At 40.3% G+C, this 15,383-nt stretch overlaps 1 protein-coding gene across 1 annotated transcript; it reads left to right on the top strand.

Moving 5' to 3' along the window:
- Positions 1 to 804: 804 nt before the first annotated feature.
- Positions 805 to 10,138, top strand: LOC128364266 (uncharacterized). Its single transcript, XM_053324801.1, has 9 exons — positions 805 to 1,085; positions 1,169 to 1,210; positions 1,377 to 1,439; positions 6,694 to 6,756; positions 7,098 to 7,160; positions 8,750 to 8,791; positions 8,878 to 8,940; positions 9,090 to 9,218; positions 9,855 to 10,138. Exons 1-9 carry the CDS (start codon positions 818 to 820, stop codon positions 10,136 to 10,138), a joined length of 1,017 nt encoding a protein of 338 aa, XP_053180776.1. The 5' UTR covers positions 805 to 817.
- The last annotated feature ends 5,245 nt before the right edge of the window (positions 10,139 to 15,383 follow it).

Genomic DNA, 15,383 nt, shown 5'->3' on the forward strand with positions numbered 1-15,383 from the left:
TGACTTTGCTCTGCAACAAACTACATATGAAATAAAAGAATGAATATGAGGTTAAAGTGCTTGTCTCTGACTTTAATTTGGGGATATTTAAACCTGAGTCTGGGAAAACCAACACATACAGAAAAAGATGAGACACTGAAATCCCATTTATCAACTCATTAGTTCAAATGATGATCTGATGATGATTCAGCATTAAATGAACATCATACTGCATTGAAGAAGGCTTTAAACTAGCGATTGAGACCATAAACAAATTTTGAAAACGTTTACTGAGGTTAGAAATCAAGTGAGAAGTTGGTGAATGCTCCATTGACTTGTATAGAGACGGTCGCCCGCTGGTGGCCTTTTGATAGAATGCAGCTCTAAGTTACTTCTCCATTGACTTGTATAGAGACGGTCGCCCCCTGGTGGCCTTTTGATAGAATGCAGCTCTAAGTTACTTCTCCATTGGCTTCATTTCAGTGGACAGGAACTCCCCGCCTTTTTAAAACACATAAAAATACACATCAGATTGACCATGACCCAGACTCTTTACAACCTGAGTCTGGGAAACAAACACATGAAAAAATAAAAGACTGACTTTGCTCTTATCATCTCTTTACACGACAAACGTTCACTACCAATGATTTTGAAAAAACATCATTCTAACTTGTTTGCTTTAAGTTTAGTGTTTGGTGCTATTTTTGCATTCCTTATCAAAGACAGCTGTTCAATTCTCATACAGCAGTTCAGTGACCTGTTTTACGTGGATATAAGACGGGAACTGACTGACTGGTGTCAGACTGCATCTTGCTGTCGAAAGAGGTGATATTTCACAATGAGGCGTGCTGCAGCTTTTCTGGCGTTGCTGCTCTGTCTGTACTGGACGGGGGCTCAGGGTGAGAGTGGAGGGCTGACAGGGAATGACATCACTCAGACGGAGATTCAGTCTGAGATCCTGGGTGTCAAATCAACCAGTGATCAGACCAACATCAGCCCTGACATCTGGGCTGAGCTGAAGGAGCTGAGAGACATGGCCATCGAACACAGTGTGGAGCTGAGGAACACCAAGAGCAAGATGGAGAAGCTGGAGCAGGAGAATACAGGTTCATTCACACAGTGATCAACACATTCATGCAATTTTCACATAAACATTACTTTTAGGAGTAATTTACTGCTTTTATTCCAGCCATGCAGACCAGACTGACCGCCAGTGAAAGCAAGAATGCAGGTAGATATTTATATTTTATTGAATAATATATAATTCATTTATGTTTGATTTTATTTCCTGTTATACTCAAGAAATAAATATAACCATTCATTTAAGATGTTTATTGAGATGAATATCTAAGATTCAAAATAAAGCTTTTAGTCATGAGCTTTAAATGTGTCGACAGTGTTGGAGTCCAAAATGAACGCCAGTGAAAATGTGGTCAAGGAGCTCCAGAGAGAGAACACAGGTAAACTACAACAATCAATTCAATGAAAAAACGTATATTTTTTACTGTATTCTAGCATTGATGCTGATCATAAACATACTTCACAATGATATGAATGTTAAATGTGTTGACAGTGTTGGAGACCAAAATGACTGGCAGTGAAAACGAGGTGGAGGAGCTCAAGAACGAGGTGATGAAGTTGAAGATAGAGAATGCAGGTAAACTGATTATATCATTATTAAAAACAGCAGTAAGCTGCACAAATACACAGCTACTAGTTTATTAGCTACACATACAAATATTTCAAGTTCCAGTTATGTAGATTATCTCCTTTAAAATAAACATGTTGAATGTGTTCATAGTTTTGAAGGCCAGAATGAAAACCAGTGAAGATGTGATGGAGGAGCTCAAGATGCAGAACACAGGTAAATTACAATAATTTATTATTTATTTTTTCCTTATGAATGTACTTTATTCTCAACTTAACATTCCTGAAAATATTAAGTGAATGTTAATCATATTTAAGCATAAATAATTTAATATTTAAACTTATTAATTAAAGTCTACTTCATTTTTTCCACAGACAGGAACATACCTGTTATGAAATTATTAAGTAAATCTTCAAATAATTTAGAGAGTATATTTTATTATACTTCAATGAAAATATTTATTTTGTCCACAGTAAACATGAATTAATCACTCCATTAAATGAATTAGCTCAGTTAACTGGCAAAACAGACATACAGGGATTAGCCAATCACAAAAAAGTAGGTCAGTTTCTGCCCAGCAACAGGTTGCTAAGGGCAGCTAAGGCCCTACGGTTGCTAAGGGCAGCTAAGGCCCTACGGTTGCTAAGGGCAGCTAAGGCCCTGCGGTTGCTAAGGTCAGCTAAGGCTCTACGGTTGCTAAGGGCAGCTAAGGCCCTACGGTTGCTACGGCGATGTGAGAATCTGCTTGGAAAGAATTCTCAAAATTCTGACGAATTTGGCTTCTGACAAGGTCCCGAACAATTGCAAACTGTGAGAAAACCGTAACTCCTGTCCAAAAACCAAAAAACACCGTGAGAGACACAGAAGCCGGCAGATTCTGACAGAGTTTATTTTATTCAGATATTCCTTAAAATGAGCGAGTAAGCTCAGTGCGAACACAGAGTGAGATTATTTTGAAAAAAAGACGATTACATTAGGGTTAGTGGGGAGCGAGACAGGGATTGCCGCCAGTCTCGGCCCCCCCGTTTAAATTTTGTGCAGACCCCGCCTGTCAAAGTCACATTTTATGAATCCCAACACCCATGTCTACATTTTGACCAAAAATTATTTGTCTCCTTTTTACGGTTTGGCCGTGAGCTCGAGTTAAAAATAAATATTAAGGTTATTTTTTACTGCTTCTCACACTCAAGCTAACTGCCGCTTCCACTCTAACTTTGAAGAAAAAGTGATTTCCACTCCTCGTTTGACTGCTCATAGTTTGAAAAGTTTACATGTTATGTAAAAATAGTTTGGTGTTTTTCCAGAGAGGACAAGTTTTCCTCCGTTTTAAAGTTTGAATCACGTTTCTACGTGCACGTATGAGAGAGCGAGCTGACTCTGAAAAAAGGTGAAAAAAGTTGAAATTTTGGGTGTTTTTCAAAAAAATTCCCATTAATTTTCAAAGGAGAAATCTCACGTTTTTTTGGGAATAACTTTTGGAAAAATTGGAATTTCAACACCAAAAGTCATAGAACCCCTCCCCCGATCGAGCCGCACGTTTTGATGTATATATTGTCGGGTTTTCTCAAAGCTGCGGGAGGAGTTACGCGCCGAAAAACGGCGGAAGAAGCAGAATAATAAGTATGGAGAAGAGTAATAGATGCCTCGGAGCTAGAACCCGCGGCACTAATAAAATGTAAAAACTGCTGCCTGCTGAACAATTATTAATCTGATTATTAATTTTGCCTTCTATTGCAGATCTTCAATCCAGAGTAACAGCGAGTGAAGATAAGAGCAAAGGTCAGTCTCCATAGTGATCATGTTAACAACTTGAAACCTGCTGACCATAAACTTCACTATAATAAATGTAAAATTGTGTGTTGACAGTGTTGGAGGCCAGAATGAACGTCAGTGAAAACGAGGTGGAGGAGCTCAGGAACGAGGTGGTGAAGCTGAAGATAGAGAATGCAGGTAAACTGATTATATCATTATTAAGAACAGTAACCTGTAAAGTACACAGCTGCTAGTTTATTAGCTACACAGTTATGTAGATTATCTCCTTTAACCTTCCTGTCGTCCTCCTGGGTCAAATTGACCCCGTCTGTTTTGACTGTTCCTTCATTCCTTCCTTCCTTTTTACCGTCTGTCCTTCCTTCCTTCCATCTGTCCTTCCTTCCTTCCTTCCATCTGTCCTTCCTTCCCTCTTTCCTTCCTTCCATCTGTCCTTCCTTCCATCTGTCCTTCCTCCCTCCCTCCTTCCTTGTTTCATCCCTCCCTCCTACCTTCCTTCTTCCTCCCTTCCATCCTTCCCCCCTCCCTCCTTTCCTTCCTTCTTCCCCCCTCCCTTCCTTCCTTGACTCGAGGACAACAGGTGGGTTAAAATAAACATGCTGAATGTGTTCACAGATATGATGACCAGAATGAACGCCAGTGAAACCGAGGTGGAGGAGCTCAAGAGACAGAATGAAGGTAAACTGTTTCTATCATTATTAAAGAGTAACTTCAGTTTCTATGAATACTATTCACCAAAAGAGACACAATACAAACAATGTGTTCATCAGCTGTTTATAAGTGGAGCTATTTTTTTCCTCTATGTGAATCTTCTCACATCCACACAGACCAACCAAAGGTGGCCTTCTCACTTGGTCTCACTGATGATGGACAAGTTGGACCCTTCAATACTGACACCACACTTAAGTTCAGTAAAGTCATCACCAACTTTGGTCAGGTCTACAGTCCAACTACAGGTACTCATCTATTTTTCCTCCACTATGGCTCCAGCTGCACACTTTCTGAGGAGGAGACATTTCTCTTTGAATTGGCCCTTTTAAGATTTCACCCATTTGACATTGTACAGTCCATCATAACACTTTTAATGGAGTTTCTCTGTGTCCTCTCAGAGGGTTTGAGCCAGGCCATTGGTTCTTTGCCAGCATTGAGTCATGTGTGTGATTTTGTGTTATGTAATTACATTTCATGTGGTGACTGATCAGGTTCTCATGATGAAGTGAGTTTGTCGTTTATGACATTTACAGAGTTACAGAGAAAACACAAGAGAATGATTTGTTCTGCAAAGGCTTTGAGAGGCTTTTGCTCTGTTTTAAGGTGCTCACTTATATCTCTCTGTTATATCACTTTCTATAAACCTTATGGGATGCAAACTGACTCACTGAATGTGTAACTGAGAGCTCTCAACTTTTACAGACTATACAGTCTCTGAGTAATGTGATGTTAACAAAGCACTGAACAACTATTCCTTCAGATTAGACAAACCCACTTACAGCAGCCTGACCAAAGTATTGAGAAGCAACAGCGTACTGAACTCAGAGAAGAGGAAGTTCAACAGCAGGAAAAAGCTTCACTCATTTTCTCCTCTGTTGCAGGTGTCTTCACAGCCCCAGTCAGAGGAGCCTACTACTTCTCATTCAATCTACTGGATGGCCGGAGTAACGTATACAGGCGTGTTTATGTCTATCACAATGACAAAATAGTGTTGATCAGTTATAATAACAGTGCAAATAGCCTGGAAAGTGTTTCTAATTCACTGGTTCTTCAGCTGGAAAAGGGGGATGTGGTCTACCTGGTTTTACCTGCTGGCGATACTGTATACGATAGTAGTAGTGATTTGACTAACTTTAACGGATTTCTGCTTTTTCCACTGTGAGACTCAAACATGAGAATTGATTTACCCCCAAATGTTTGGCATAGTGTATAAACAAGTCATACAGTATTCATGTGTATATGAAAGGATGCACATTGTTGCTGTGTTGACTTTGCTCTGCAACAAACTACATATGAAATAAAAGAATGAATATGAGGTTAAAGTGCTTGTCTCTGACTTTAATTTGGGGATATTTAAACCTGAGTCTGGGAAAACCAACACACACACACAAAAAGATCAGACACTGAAATCCCTTTTATCAACTCATTAGTTCAAATGATGATCTGATGATGATTCAGCATTAAATGATCATACTGCATTGAAGAAGGCTTTAAACTAGTGATTGAGACAATAAACACATTTTGAAAACGTTTACTGAGGTTAGAAATCAAGTGAGAAGTTGGTGAATTCTCCATTGACTTGTATAGAGACGGTCGCCCCCTGGTGGCCTTTTGATAGAATGCAGCTCTAAGTTACTTCTCCATTGGCTTCTTTTCAGTGGACAGGAACTCCCCGCCTGTTTAAAACACATAAAAACACACATCAGATTGACCATGACCCAGACTATGTACAACCTGAGTCTGGGAAACAAACACATGAAAAAATAAAAGACTAACTTTGCTCTTATCATCTCTTTACACGACAAACATTCACTACCAATGGTTTTGAAAGAACATCATTCAAACCTGTTTGCTTTAAGTTTAGTGTTGAAGGATCGGTGGTGTTATTTTTGCATTCCTTATCAAAGACAGCTGTTTAATTCTCATACAGCAGTTCAGTGACCTGTTCTACGTGGATATAAAGACGGGAACTGAGCGAGTGGTGTCAGACTGCATCCTCCTGTCTAAAGAGGTGATATTTCACAATGAGGCGTACTGCAGCTTTTCTGGCGTTGCTGCTCTGTCTGTACTGGACGGGGGCTCAGGGTGAGAGTGGAGGGCTGACAGGGAATGACATCACTCAGACGGAGATTCAGTCTGAGATCCTGGGTGTCAAATCAACCAGTGATCAGACCAACATCACCCCTGACATCTGGGCTGAGCTGAAGGAGCTGAGAGACATGGCCATCGAACACAGTGTGGAGCTGAGGAACACCAAGAGCAAGATGGAGAAACTGGAGCAGGAGAATACAGGTTCATTCACACAGTGATCAACACATTCATGCAATGTTCACATAGACATTACTTTTAGGTGTAATTTACTGCTTTTATTCCAGCCATACAGACCAGACTGACAGCCAGTGAAAGCAAGAATGCAGGTAGATATTTATATTTTATTGAATAATATATAATTAATTTATGTTTGTGATTTTATTTCCTGTTAAACTCAAGAAATAAATATAACCATTCCTTTAAGATGTTTACTGAGATGAATATCTAAGATTCAAAATAAAGCTTTTAGTCATGAGCTTTAAATGTGTCGACAGTGTTGGAGTCCAAAATGAACGCCAGTGAAAATGTGGTCAAGGAGCTCCAGAGAGAGAACACAGGTAAACTACAACAATCAATTCAATGTAAAAACTTATATATTTTACTGTATTCTAGCATTGATGCTGATCATAAACATACTTCACTATAATATTAATGTTAAATGTGTTCACAGTGTTGGAGACCAGAATGACCACCAGTGAAAACGAGGTGGAGGAGCTCAAGAACGAGGTGATGAAGCTGAAGATAGAGAATGCAGGTAAACTGATTATATCATTATTAAAAACAGCAGTAAGCGGCAAAAATACACAGCTACTAGTTTATTAGCTACACATACAAATATTTCAAGTTCCAGTTATGTAGATTATCTCCTTTAAAATAAACATGTTGAATGTGTTCACAGTTTTGAAGGCCAGAATGAAAACCAGTGAAGATGTGATGGAGAAGCTCAAGATGGAGAACACAGGTAAACTACAATAATCAACTAGAAAATTCCAGGGACATTTTGAGTGTCACGGGGCTACTGCCGGGACGGGTACACGATTTATTTTTTCCTTATGAATGTACTTTATTCTCAACTTAACATTCCTGAAAATATTAAGTAATGATTATGATCATATTTAAGCATAAATAATTTAATATTTAAACTTATTAATTAAAGTCTACTTCATTTTTTCCACAGACAGGAACATCACTGTTATGAAATTATTAAGTAAATCTTCAAATCATTTAGAGAGTAGATTTTATTATACTTTATATTTTAAATTACTTGGTTGTATGAAATTATATTATGTACATTTTGTTCATCTTCTATTGATAAATGTTGAATCTTTTTATACATCACAAATCATATAACTACAATACAAAACAATAAAACTATTTATTTTGTCCACAGTAAACATGAATTAATCCATTCAAATGAATTAGCTCAGTTAACTGGCAAAACAGACAGGCAGGGATTAGCCAATCACAAACAAGTAGCTCAGTTTCTGCCCAGCGACAGGTTGCTAAGGCCCTATGGTTGCTAAGGGCCTGCGGTTGCTACGGCGATTTGAGAATCTGCTTGGAAAAAATTCTGACAATTCTGAAGAATTTGGCTTCTGACAAGGTCCCGAACAATTGCAAACTGTTAGAAAACCGTAACTCCTGTCCAAAAACCGAAAACACCGTGAGAGACACAGAAGCCGGCAGATTCTGACAGTGTTTATTTTATTCACATATTCTTTAAAATGAGCGCGTAAGCTCAGTGTGAACACAGAGTGAGATTATTTTGAAAAAAGCACACAATTACATTAGAGTCAGTGGGGAGCGAGACAGGTATTGCCACCAGTCTCGGCCCCCCCCGTTTAAATTTAATGCAGACCCCGCCTGTCAGAGTCACATTTTATGAATCCCAACACCTATGTCTACATTTTGACCAAAAATTATTGTCTCCTTTTTACGGTTTGGCCGTGAGCTCGAGTTAAAAATAAAAATTAAAGTTATTTTTTACTGCTTCTCACACTCAAGCTAACTGCCGCTTCCACTCTAACTTTGAAGAAAAAGTGATTTCCACTCCTGGTTTGACTGCTCATAGTTTGAAAAGTTTACATGTTATGTAAAAATAGTTTGGTATCTTTCCAGAGAGCACAAGTTTTCCTCCGTTTTAAATTTTGAATCACGTTTCTACGTGCACGTATGAGAGAGCTAGGTGACTCTGAAAAAAGGTGAAAAAAGTTGAAATTTTGGGTGTTTTTCAAAAAAGTCCCATTCATTTTCAATGGAGAAATCTCACGGTTTTTTGGGAATAACTTTGGGAATAATTGGAATTTCAACACCAAAAGTCATAGCACCCCTCCCCCGATCGAGCCGCACGTTTTGATGTATATATTGTCGGGTTTTCTCAAAGCTGCGGGAGGAGTTACGCGCCAAAAAACGGCGGAAGAAGCAGAATAATAAGTATGGAGAAGATTAATAGTTGCCTCGGAGCTAGAACCCGTGGCACTAATAAAATGTAAAAACTGCTGCCTGCTGAACAATTATTAATCTGATTATTAATTGTGTCTTCTATTGTAGATCTTCAATCCAGAGTAACAGCGAGTGAAGATAAGAGCAAAGGTCAGTCTCCATAGTGATCATGTTAACAACTTGAAACCTGCTGACCATAAACTTTACTATAATATGAATGTTAAATGTGTTGACAGTGTTGGAGGCCAGAATGAACGCCAGTGACAACGAGATGGAGGAGCTCAAGAGACAGATTGCAGGTAAACTGTTTTTATCATTATTAAAGAGTAACTTCAGTTTCTATGAATACTATTCACCAAAAGAGACACAATACAAACAATGTGTTCATCAGCTGTTTATAAGTGGAGCTATTTTTTTCCTCTATGTGAATCTTCTCACATCCACACAGACCAACCAAAGGTGGCGTTCTCTCTTGGTCTCACTGACAGCGGACTAATTGGACCCTTCGATACTGACATCACACTTAAGTTCAGTAAAGTCATCACCAACTTTGGTCAGGTCTACAGTCCAATTACAGGTACTCATCTATTTTGTCTCCACTATGGCTCCAGCTGCACACTTTCTGATTAGGAGACATTTCTCTTTGAATTGGCCCTTTTAAGATTTCACCTATTTGACCTTTTACAGTCCATCATAACACTTTTAATGGAGTTTCTCTGTGTCCTCTCAGAGGGTTTGAGCCAGGCCGTTGGTTCTTTGCCAGCATTGAGTCATGTGTGTGATTTTGTGTTATGTAATTACATTTCATGTGGTGACTGATCAGGTTCTCATGATGAAGTGAGTTTGTCGTTTATGACATTTACAGAGTTACAGAGAAAACACAAGAGAATGATTTGTTCTGCAAAGGCTTTGAGAGGCTTTTGCTCTGTTTTAAGGTGCTCACTTATATCTCTCTGTTATATCACTTTCTATAAACCTTATGGGATGCAAACTGACTCACTGAATGTGTAACTGAGAGCTCTCAACTTTTACAGACTATACAGTCTCTGAGTAATGTGATGTTAACAAAGCACTGAACAACTATTCCTTCAGATTAGACAAACCCACTTACAGCAGCCTGACCAAAGTATTGAGAAGCAACAGCGTACTGAACTCAGAGAAGAGGAAGTTCAACAGCAGGAAAAAGCTTCACTCATTTTCTCTTCTGTTGCAGGTGTCTTCACAGCCCCAGTCAGAGGAGCCTACTACTTCTCATTCACTACAATGGATAACCGGAGTAACGCATGGAGTACTGTATATCTCTATCACAATGACAAGATGGTGTTGTGGAATTCTGATTACATTTATGGATCTGGCCATAACAGGCTTTCTAATTCACTGGTTCTTCAGCTGGAAAAGGGGGATGTGGTCTACCTGGTTTTACGTGCTGGCCAGAGTGTATTCGATAATACTGAAGATCATACTACCTTTAATGGATTTCTGCTTTTTCCACTGTGAGACTCAAACATGAGAAGTGATTTACCCCCAAATGTTTGGCATAGTGTATAAACAAGTCATACAGTATTCATGTGTATATGAAAGGATGCACATTGTTGCTGTGTTGACTTTGCTCTGCAACAAACTACATATGAAATAAAAGAATGAATATGAGGTTAAAGTGCTTGTCTCTGACTTTAATTTGGGGATATTTAAACCTGAGTCTGGGAAAACCAACACACACACACAAAAAGATCAGACACTGAAATCCCATTTATCAACTCATTAGTTCAAATGATGATCTGATGATGATTCAGCATTAAAGGATAGCTTCACAATTGTTCATGCCTGTTTTAAAACAGCAGTCAGGTGCTTATATGAAGACTGAAAGAGGTTTCTGATAGAAAAATTAATTATAAGACTGAGGCTGAAACCAACTACAAAAGTGGAGTTACTTTTATTCTTGCAAGAAGGAGCAAATCACGATACACAGCTACCAACCATGCACAGAGTAAGCTCAGAGGTCGGTCCTTTGAGCAGAAGTTTTTATTTTATTTTAACAAGTGTTATCAGAGAGCCAGGTGGTGGGTTGTTTTCCCTCTGGAGCCATCCCGTGTCTCTCTTCTCTCCCACCACTTGCGAACTTCAACATTAGTCAAAATAACTCATAACATAGGATGGAAATTTACTGCAACAAAGAGCAAGTGTTAACTCCTTGGCCTTCTAGCACTGTGGCCTCTTACAATCACAAGCACAATAAATCTACTTTTACAAGTGTGGAATGCAAAGTATAACGCATACACTTTTAATCATTACCACAGTCATATAAAAGTCACGCTACCCATTCTAACACATACTAATACAATGACAACAAAGTACAATCACCAGTAAACTGAATATAATGTTGCAAACTGATTATGCAGATGTCAAAATGAATATAAGACATTTGTATTTTCCCATCAGTTTCCTTCACTGAAGTCATTCCTCCTTTTCATGCTGGCTGATAAAATATCTTCTTCAAATGTGCTTTAGATGAAAGTGATGAGGGACTAACATCCACAGTTTGTTCACACAGTTATTTTGTGCAAAGGTGCATTTAAAAGTTGATGTGAAGTTTATATGAGGCTTCAGCAGACTGAGTTAGACATATAAAGTGGATATCTGCCACTTTTACAGTCTTTTGAGTATCAAATTCACTCTTTGTGTTTCCTTGGGCAGGTTAACTGTTGAGCTTGTTGGAAATATAGTCACAAAAGGAGTAACTTTGTTAATAAAATACTACAACACTGAAACAAATCTATTTGATTTGAATAATTTGGACAGCTGAAGCTTTATATAAGATTCAGATAAACATTTAAATACATGTTTGCACAGGAGGAGGACTGTGGGTTTTAGCCACAATAACTTGCAATGTAAGTTATGAAGCATTATGAAGGAATCCTCTAATGGTCAGTATGAACAGGAGGAATTAACTCATTTTGGCAGCTGACTTTTGTTCAAGTCAAGTCAATTATATTGTGAACAATACAACAAAATTAAGAGTGACTTGAAAGATTGTGAACCTGTCCTTCAATGCTGTTATTCTGTAAGAAAGAACATCATTCTAACTTGTTTGCTTTAAGTTTAGTGTTGAAGGATCTTTGGTGCTATTTTTGCATTCCTTATCAAAGACAGCTGTTTAATTCTCATACAGCAGTTCAGTGACCTGTTCTACGAGTAAATAAAGACGGGAACTGATCGAGTGGTGTCAGACTGCATCTTGCTGTCTAAAGAGGTGATATTTCACAATGAGGCGTTGCGTTGCTGCTCTGTCTGTATTGGACGAGGGCTCAGGGTGAGAGTGGAGGGATGACAGGGAATTTTCCATCATTAATATGCACTGGGTCAAACTAGGCTGTGCGGTCATAGCAAGGCCTCACCAAATGTTGGGTTAGACACTGTCTCCCCTTGAGATAGTGGTAAGCAGTGAGTCTGCTCCTTTTGGGGAAAACAGGAGGCATTGTGATAGTGTTGCTATAGCAACTGAGGTCAGATATGTGTTTGACTGTTTACCCTGAATGGGGTAGAGGCAACTGGAGTCAGAGGTTTGATATAATGTTGGATGTAGGACAAAGGTCCTGAGTGAGGTCTAAGCAATGTTTTGTCTATAGACCAGTAAACTAAACTCTATATATATTGTAGATGTGTTGGATCTGCCCATATATGGGCATGGCTCAACCTTGGGCATTATCTGTGTGGTTTAAAGTCCTGGAGGACAGAAACTTCAGAATTGAAGGAAGCATCAGAACATAACGTGTACTGATCATTCATTCACTTCTCCTTTTCAATACAAGACATCCTGGACTCCTGTCTACTCTCTCCACTGATGTCTGGGCTGCATAATTAAAATCACTATCAGAGGGCTGACAGGGAATGACATCACTCAGACGGAGATTCAGTCTGAGATCCTGGGTGTCAAAGCAACCAGTGATCAGACCAACAAATGTCCCAAATTATAGTTTTAGAACAACTGAGAGGGGTTTCAGGGTGAAAGGACAAATACAAAAACTTATTAACTGAAAACATATTTTTTTACTGGATGATAGCTGCAGGGAACAGTACTGGCATAATACTGAGCCCAGCATATATCCTTATCTTTATGACTCATTCTGACTTGACTCTGACTCATGCTGCCAGATTTAAGACCCAAACTTGATGCAAATACAACCTCACCGAACATTATATTTTAGTCAGAAGTACCGGACTGAACCTGACAGTGCAGAACAGAACTGTACAGGCACACTAGCCTGGGTCCAGACCTTTGAATCTATCCACTCCACCAAGTGGAGTTGGCATACAGACGTAATATGAAGAATTAAGAATGATTTCTATCAAACCTGAAACCAGAAGAACCTGAATCTGACCAGAACTTGAAGCTGTACAAGACAAAACTCTACTATTCCGTATAAGCACACCAAGCTAAAGGCAGTAGTGTTTCCTGCCATCAATTAAATTAAATAATCCTTGAAATAAAGACAACGCACTGTGTGGCAGTTTATAAGAGCCACGAGAAGAGCCATGTGTGACCGACTGGGCATGCAAAAGACTCGAACTACACCGTTGCATCCGCAGAGTGATGGACTAGTTGAGCGGTTCAACAGAACTCTGCTGAAACAACTCGCCATCATTACTGCAGAACACCAGCGTGATTGGGACATGCACCTCCCTCTCATCCTTATGGCCTACAGGTCAGCGGTGCAGGAGTCCACCTCATGCACGCCTGCCCTGCTTATGTTGGGGCGAGAGCTGCGGACACCAGCAGAAATGGCTTTTGGCAGACCCCCAGATGCACCAGAAGTTCCACAAGGACCGGAATATGCTAGGAGGCTTCAGGACCAGATGGAGTCCGCTCATGCATTTGCCCGCGACCAGCTGCAAAAAGAGGGCGTGAGGCAGAAAAGAAATTATGACTTAAGGGCCAGAGGGGGGGACTTTAAGGCCGGAGACCTGGTGTGGGTGTATAGTCCGAAGAGGAAGAAGGGCCGGTGCCCTAAGTTGGACTGTCACTGGGTGGGGCCCTGTGAGGTATTAGAAAAGCTGGGCGAGGTGGTGTATAGGGTCCAGCTGCCACCTAGGGGGAAAAGGGTGGCCCTCCAGAGAGATCGGTTGGCACCCTACAGAGGCGATGCACAACCACGTCAGCGCCCTGGGCCCCCTACACATCCCCGGAGAAACCAGACACCCACATCCCCAGATTCACGAACTATTTCCCCTACTGGCCCCCCACACACCCCCCCACCCCTAAACTTAACCCCTGTTCCCCAGCTGGTTGTTCCAAGACAGCTGGTGCAATCATAGGCGTTCACTCCGAGGCGGCCTCAGAGGTGGAGAAGGCCCCCGGCCCATCTCAGAGACTTTTCATGTGACCCCTGGGGCGAGGAACTTTGTAAGGGAGGGGCAGTGTAACGACCTGTTACTGTTGTTAGTTGGGGTGATGTTAATGTGTTGATTACATGTGAGAAGTGTACGAGCAGGTAGGGGGCGGAGTGCGAGCAGGAGAGGAGGGTGTGTGTGCCTGAGAGTGGCTGCAAGCGGGAGCTGAAGGAGATACAGAGATCGATTTGTACTGTTTGGTTGGCGTGGTCATGGCCTAGAGTGACCAGTTCTGTTTATTAATAAACAAGCTTGAGCAATAAAGCCGTCTGTTGCTTATACGTCCTGCCGGGATGTTACAGTATATATACATGCTAAGGATATTAAGGTTTTATAGTTTATGACTAGAGTTTTTTGTTTTGTGGTTTTGCAATAAATGCTTTAAAACCATACACTGTATAAAAGAAATGGACGTAACATCTGTGACGTCACCCATTGGTTTGTGGACTGCTGCTCGGAAGCCAATAGTTTCTAATCTAGGCAGCGCCATCTTGAAAATTTCAGGTGCATGCTGGGAAAAATAAAAACACAAATTCTACTTATATGGACATGAGGCGGGGCCATGGGCGGAGCCATGGGCGGAGCGGGGAGGTTGCTATGGTTGTGACGGCTGGCTCTCGAGGACATTGGTCGATCAACCTGTCAATCAGGACGTAGCCACGCCCTAATGCATACCCTGCTTTATCGTCACATATAAAATCAGGGAGGCCAAAATGTCCCAAATGAACATCATACTGCATTGAAGAAGGCTTTAAACTAGCGATTGAGACCATAAACACATTTTGAAAACGTTTACTGAGGTTAGAAATCAAGTGAGAAGTTGGTGAATTCTCCATTGACTTGTATAGAGACGGTCGCCCCCTGGTGGCCTTTTGATAGAATGCAGTTCTAACTTACTTCTCCATTGACTTGTATAGAGACGGTCGCCCCCTGGTGGCCTTTTGATCGAATGCAGCTCTAAGTTACTTCTCCATTGGCTTCATTTCTGTGGACAGGAACTCCCCGCCTGTTTAAAACACATAAAAATACACATCAGATTGACCATGACCCAGACTATGTACAACCTGAGTCTGGGAAACAAACACATGAAAAAATAAAAGACTGACTTTGCTCTTATCATCTCTTTACTCGACAAATGTTCACTACCAATGATTTTGAAAAAACATCATTCTAACTTGTTTGCTTTAAGTTTAGTGTTTGGTGCTATTTTTGCATTCCTTATCAAAGACAGCTGTTTAATTCTCATACAGCAGTTCAGTGACCTGTTCTACGTGGATATAAAGACGGGAACTGAACGAGTGGTGTCAGACTGCATCCTCCTGTCTAAAGAGGTGATATTTCACAATGAGGCGTG

This window comes from Scomber japonicus, chromosome 9 (assembly GCF_027409825.1).
Source record: "Scomber japonicus isolate fScoJap1 chromosome 9, fScoJap1.pri, whole genome shotgun sequence".
Classification (NCBI taxonomy): domain Eukaryota; kingdom Metazoa; phylum Chordata; class Actinopteri; order Scombriformes; family Scombridae; genus Scomber; species Scomber japonicus.

Coding starts and splice junctions, on each gene's coding strand:
- LOC128364266 (XM_053324801.1), top strand. CDS start 818: ATGAGGCGTGCTGCAGCTTTTCTGGCGTTGCTGCTCTGTCTGTACTGG. Junction 1,440..6,693: donor GCTCCAGAGAGAGAACACAG/GTAAACTACAAC, acceptor ATGTGTCGACAG/TGTTGGAGTCCAAAATGAAC. Junction 6,757..7,097: donor GCTCCAGAGAGAGAACACAG/GTAAACTACAAC, acceptor ATGTGTTCACAG/TTTTGAAGGCCAGAATGAAA.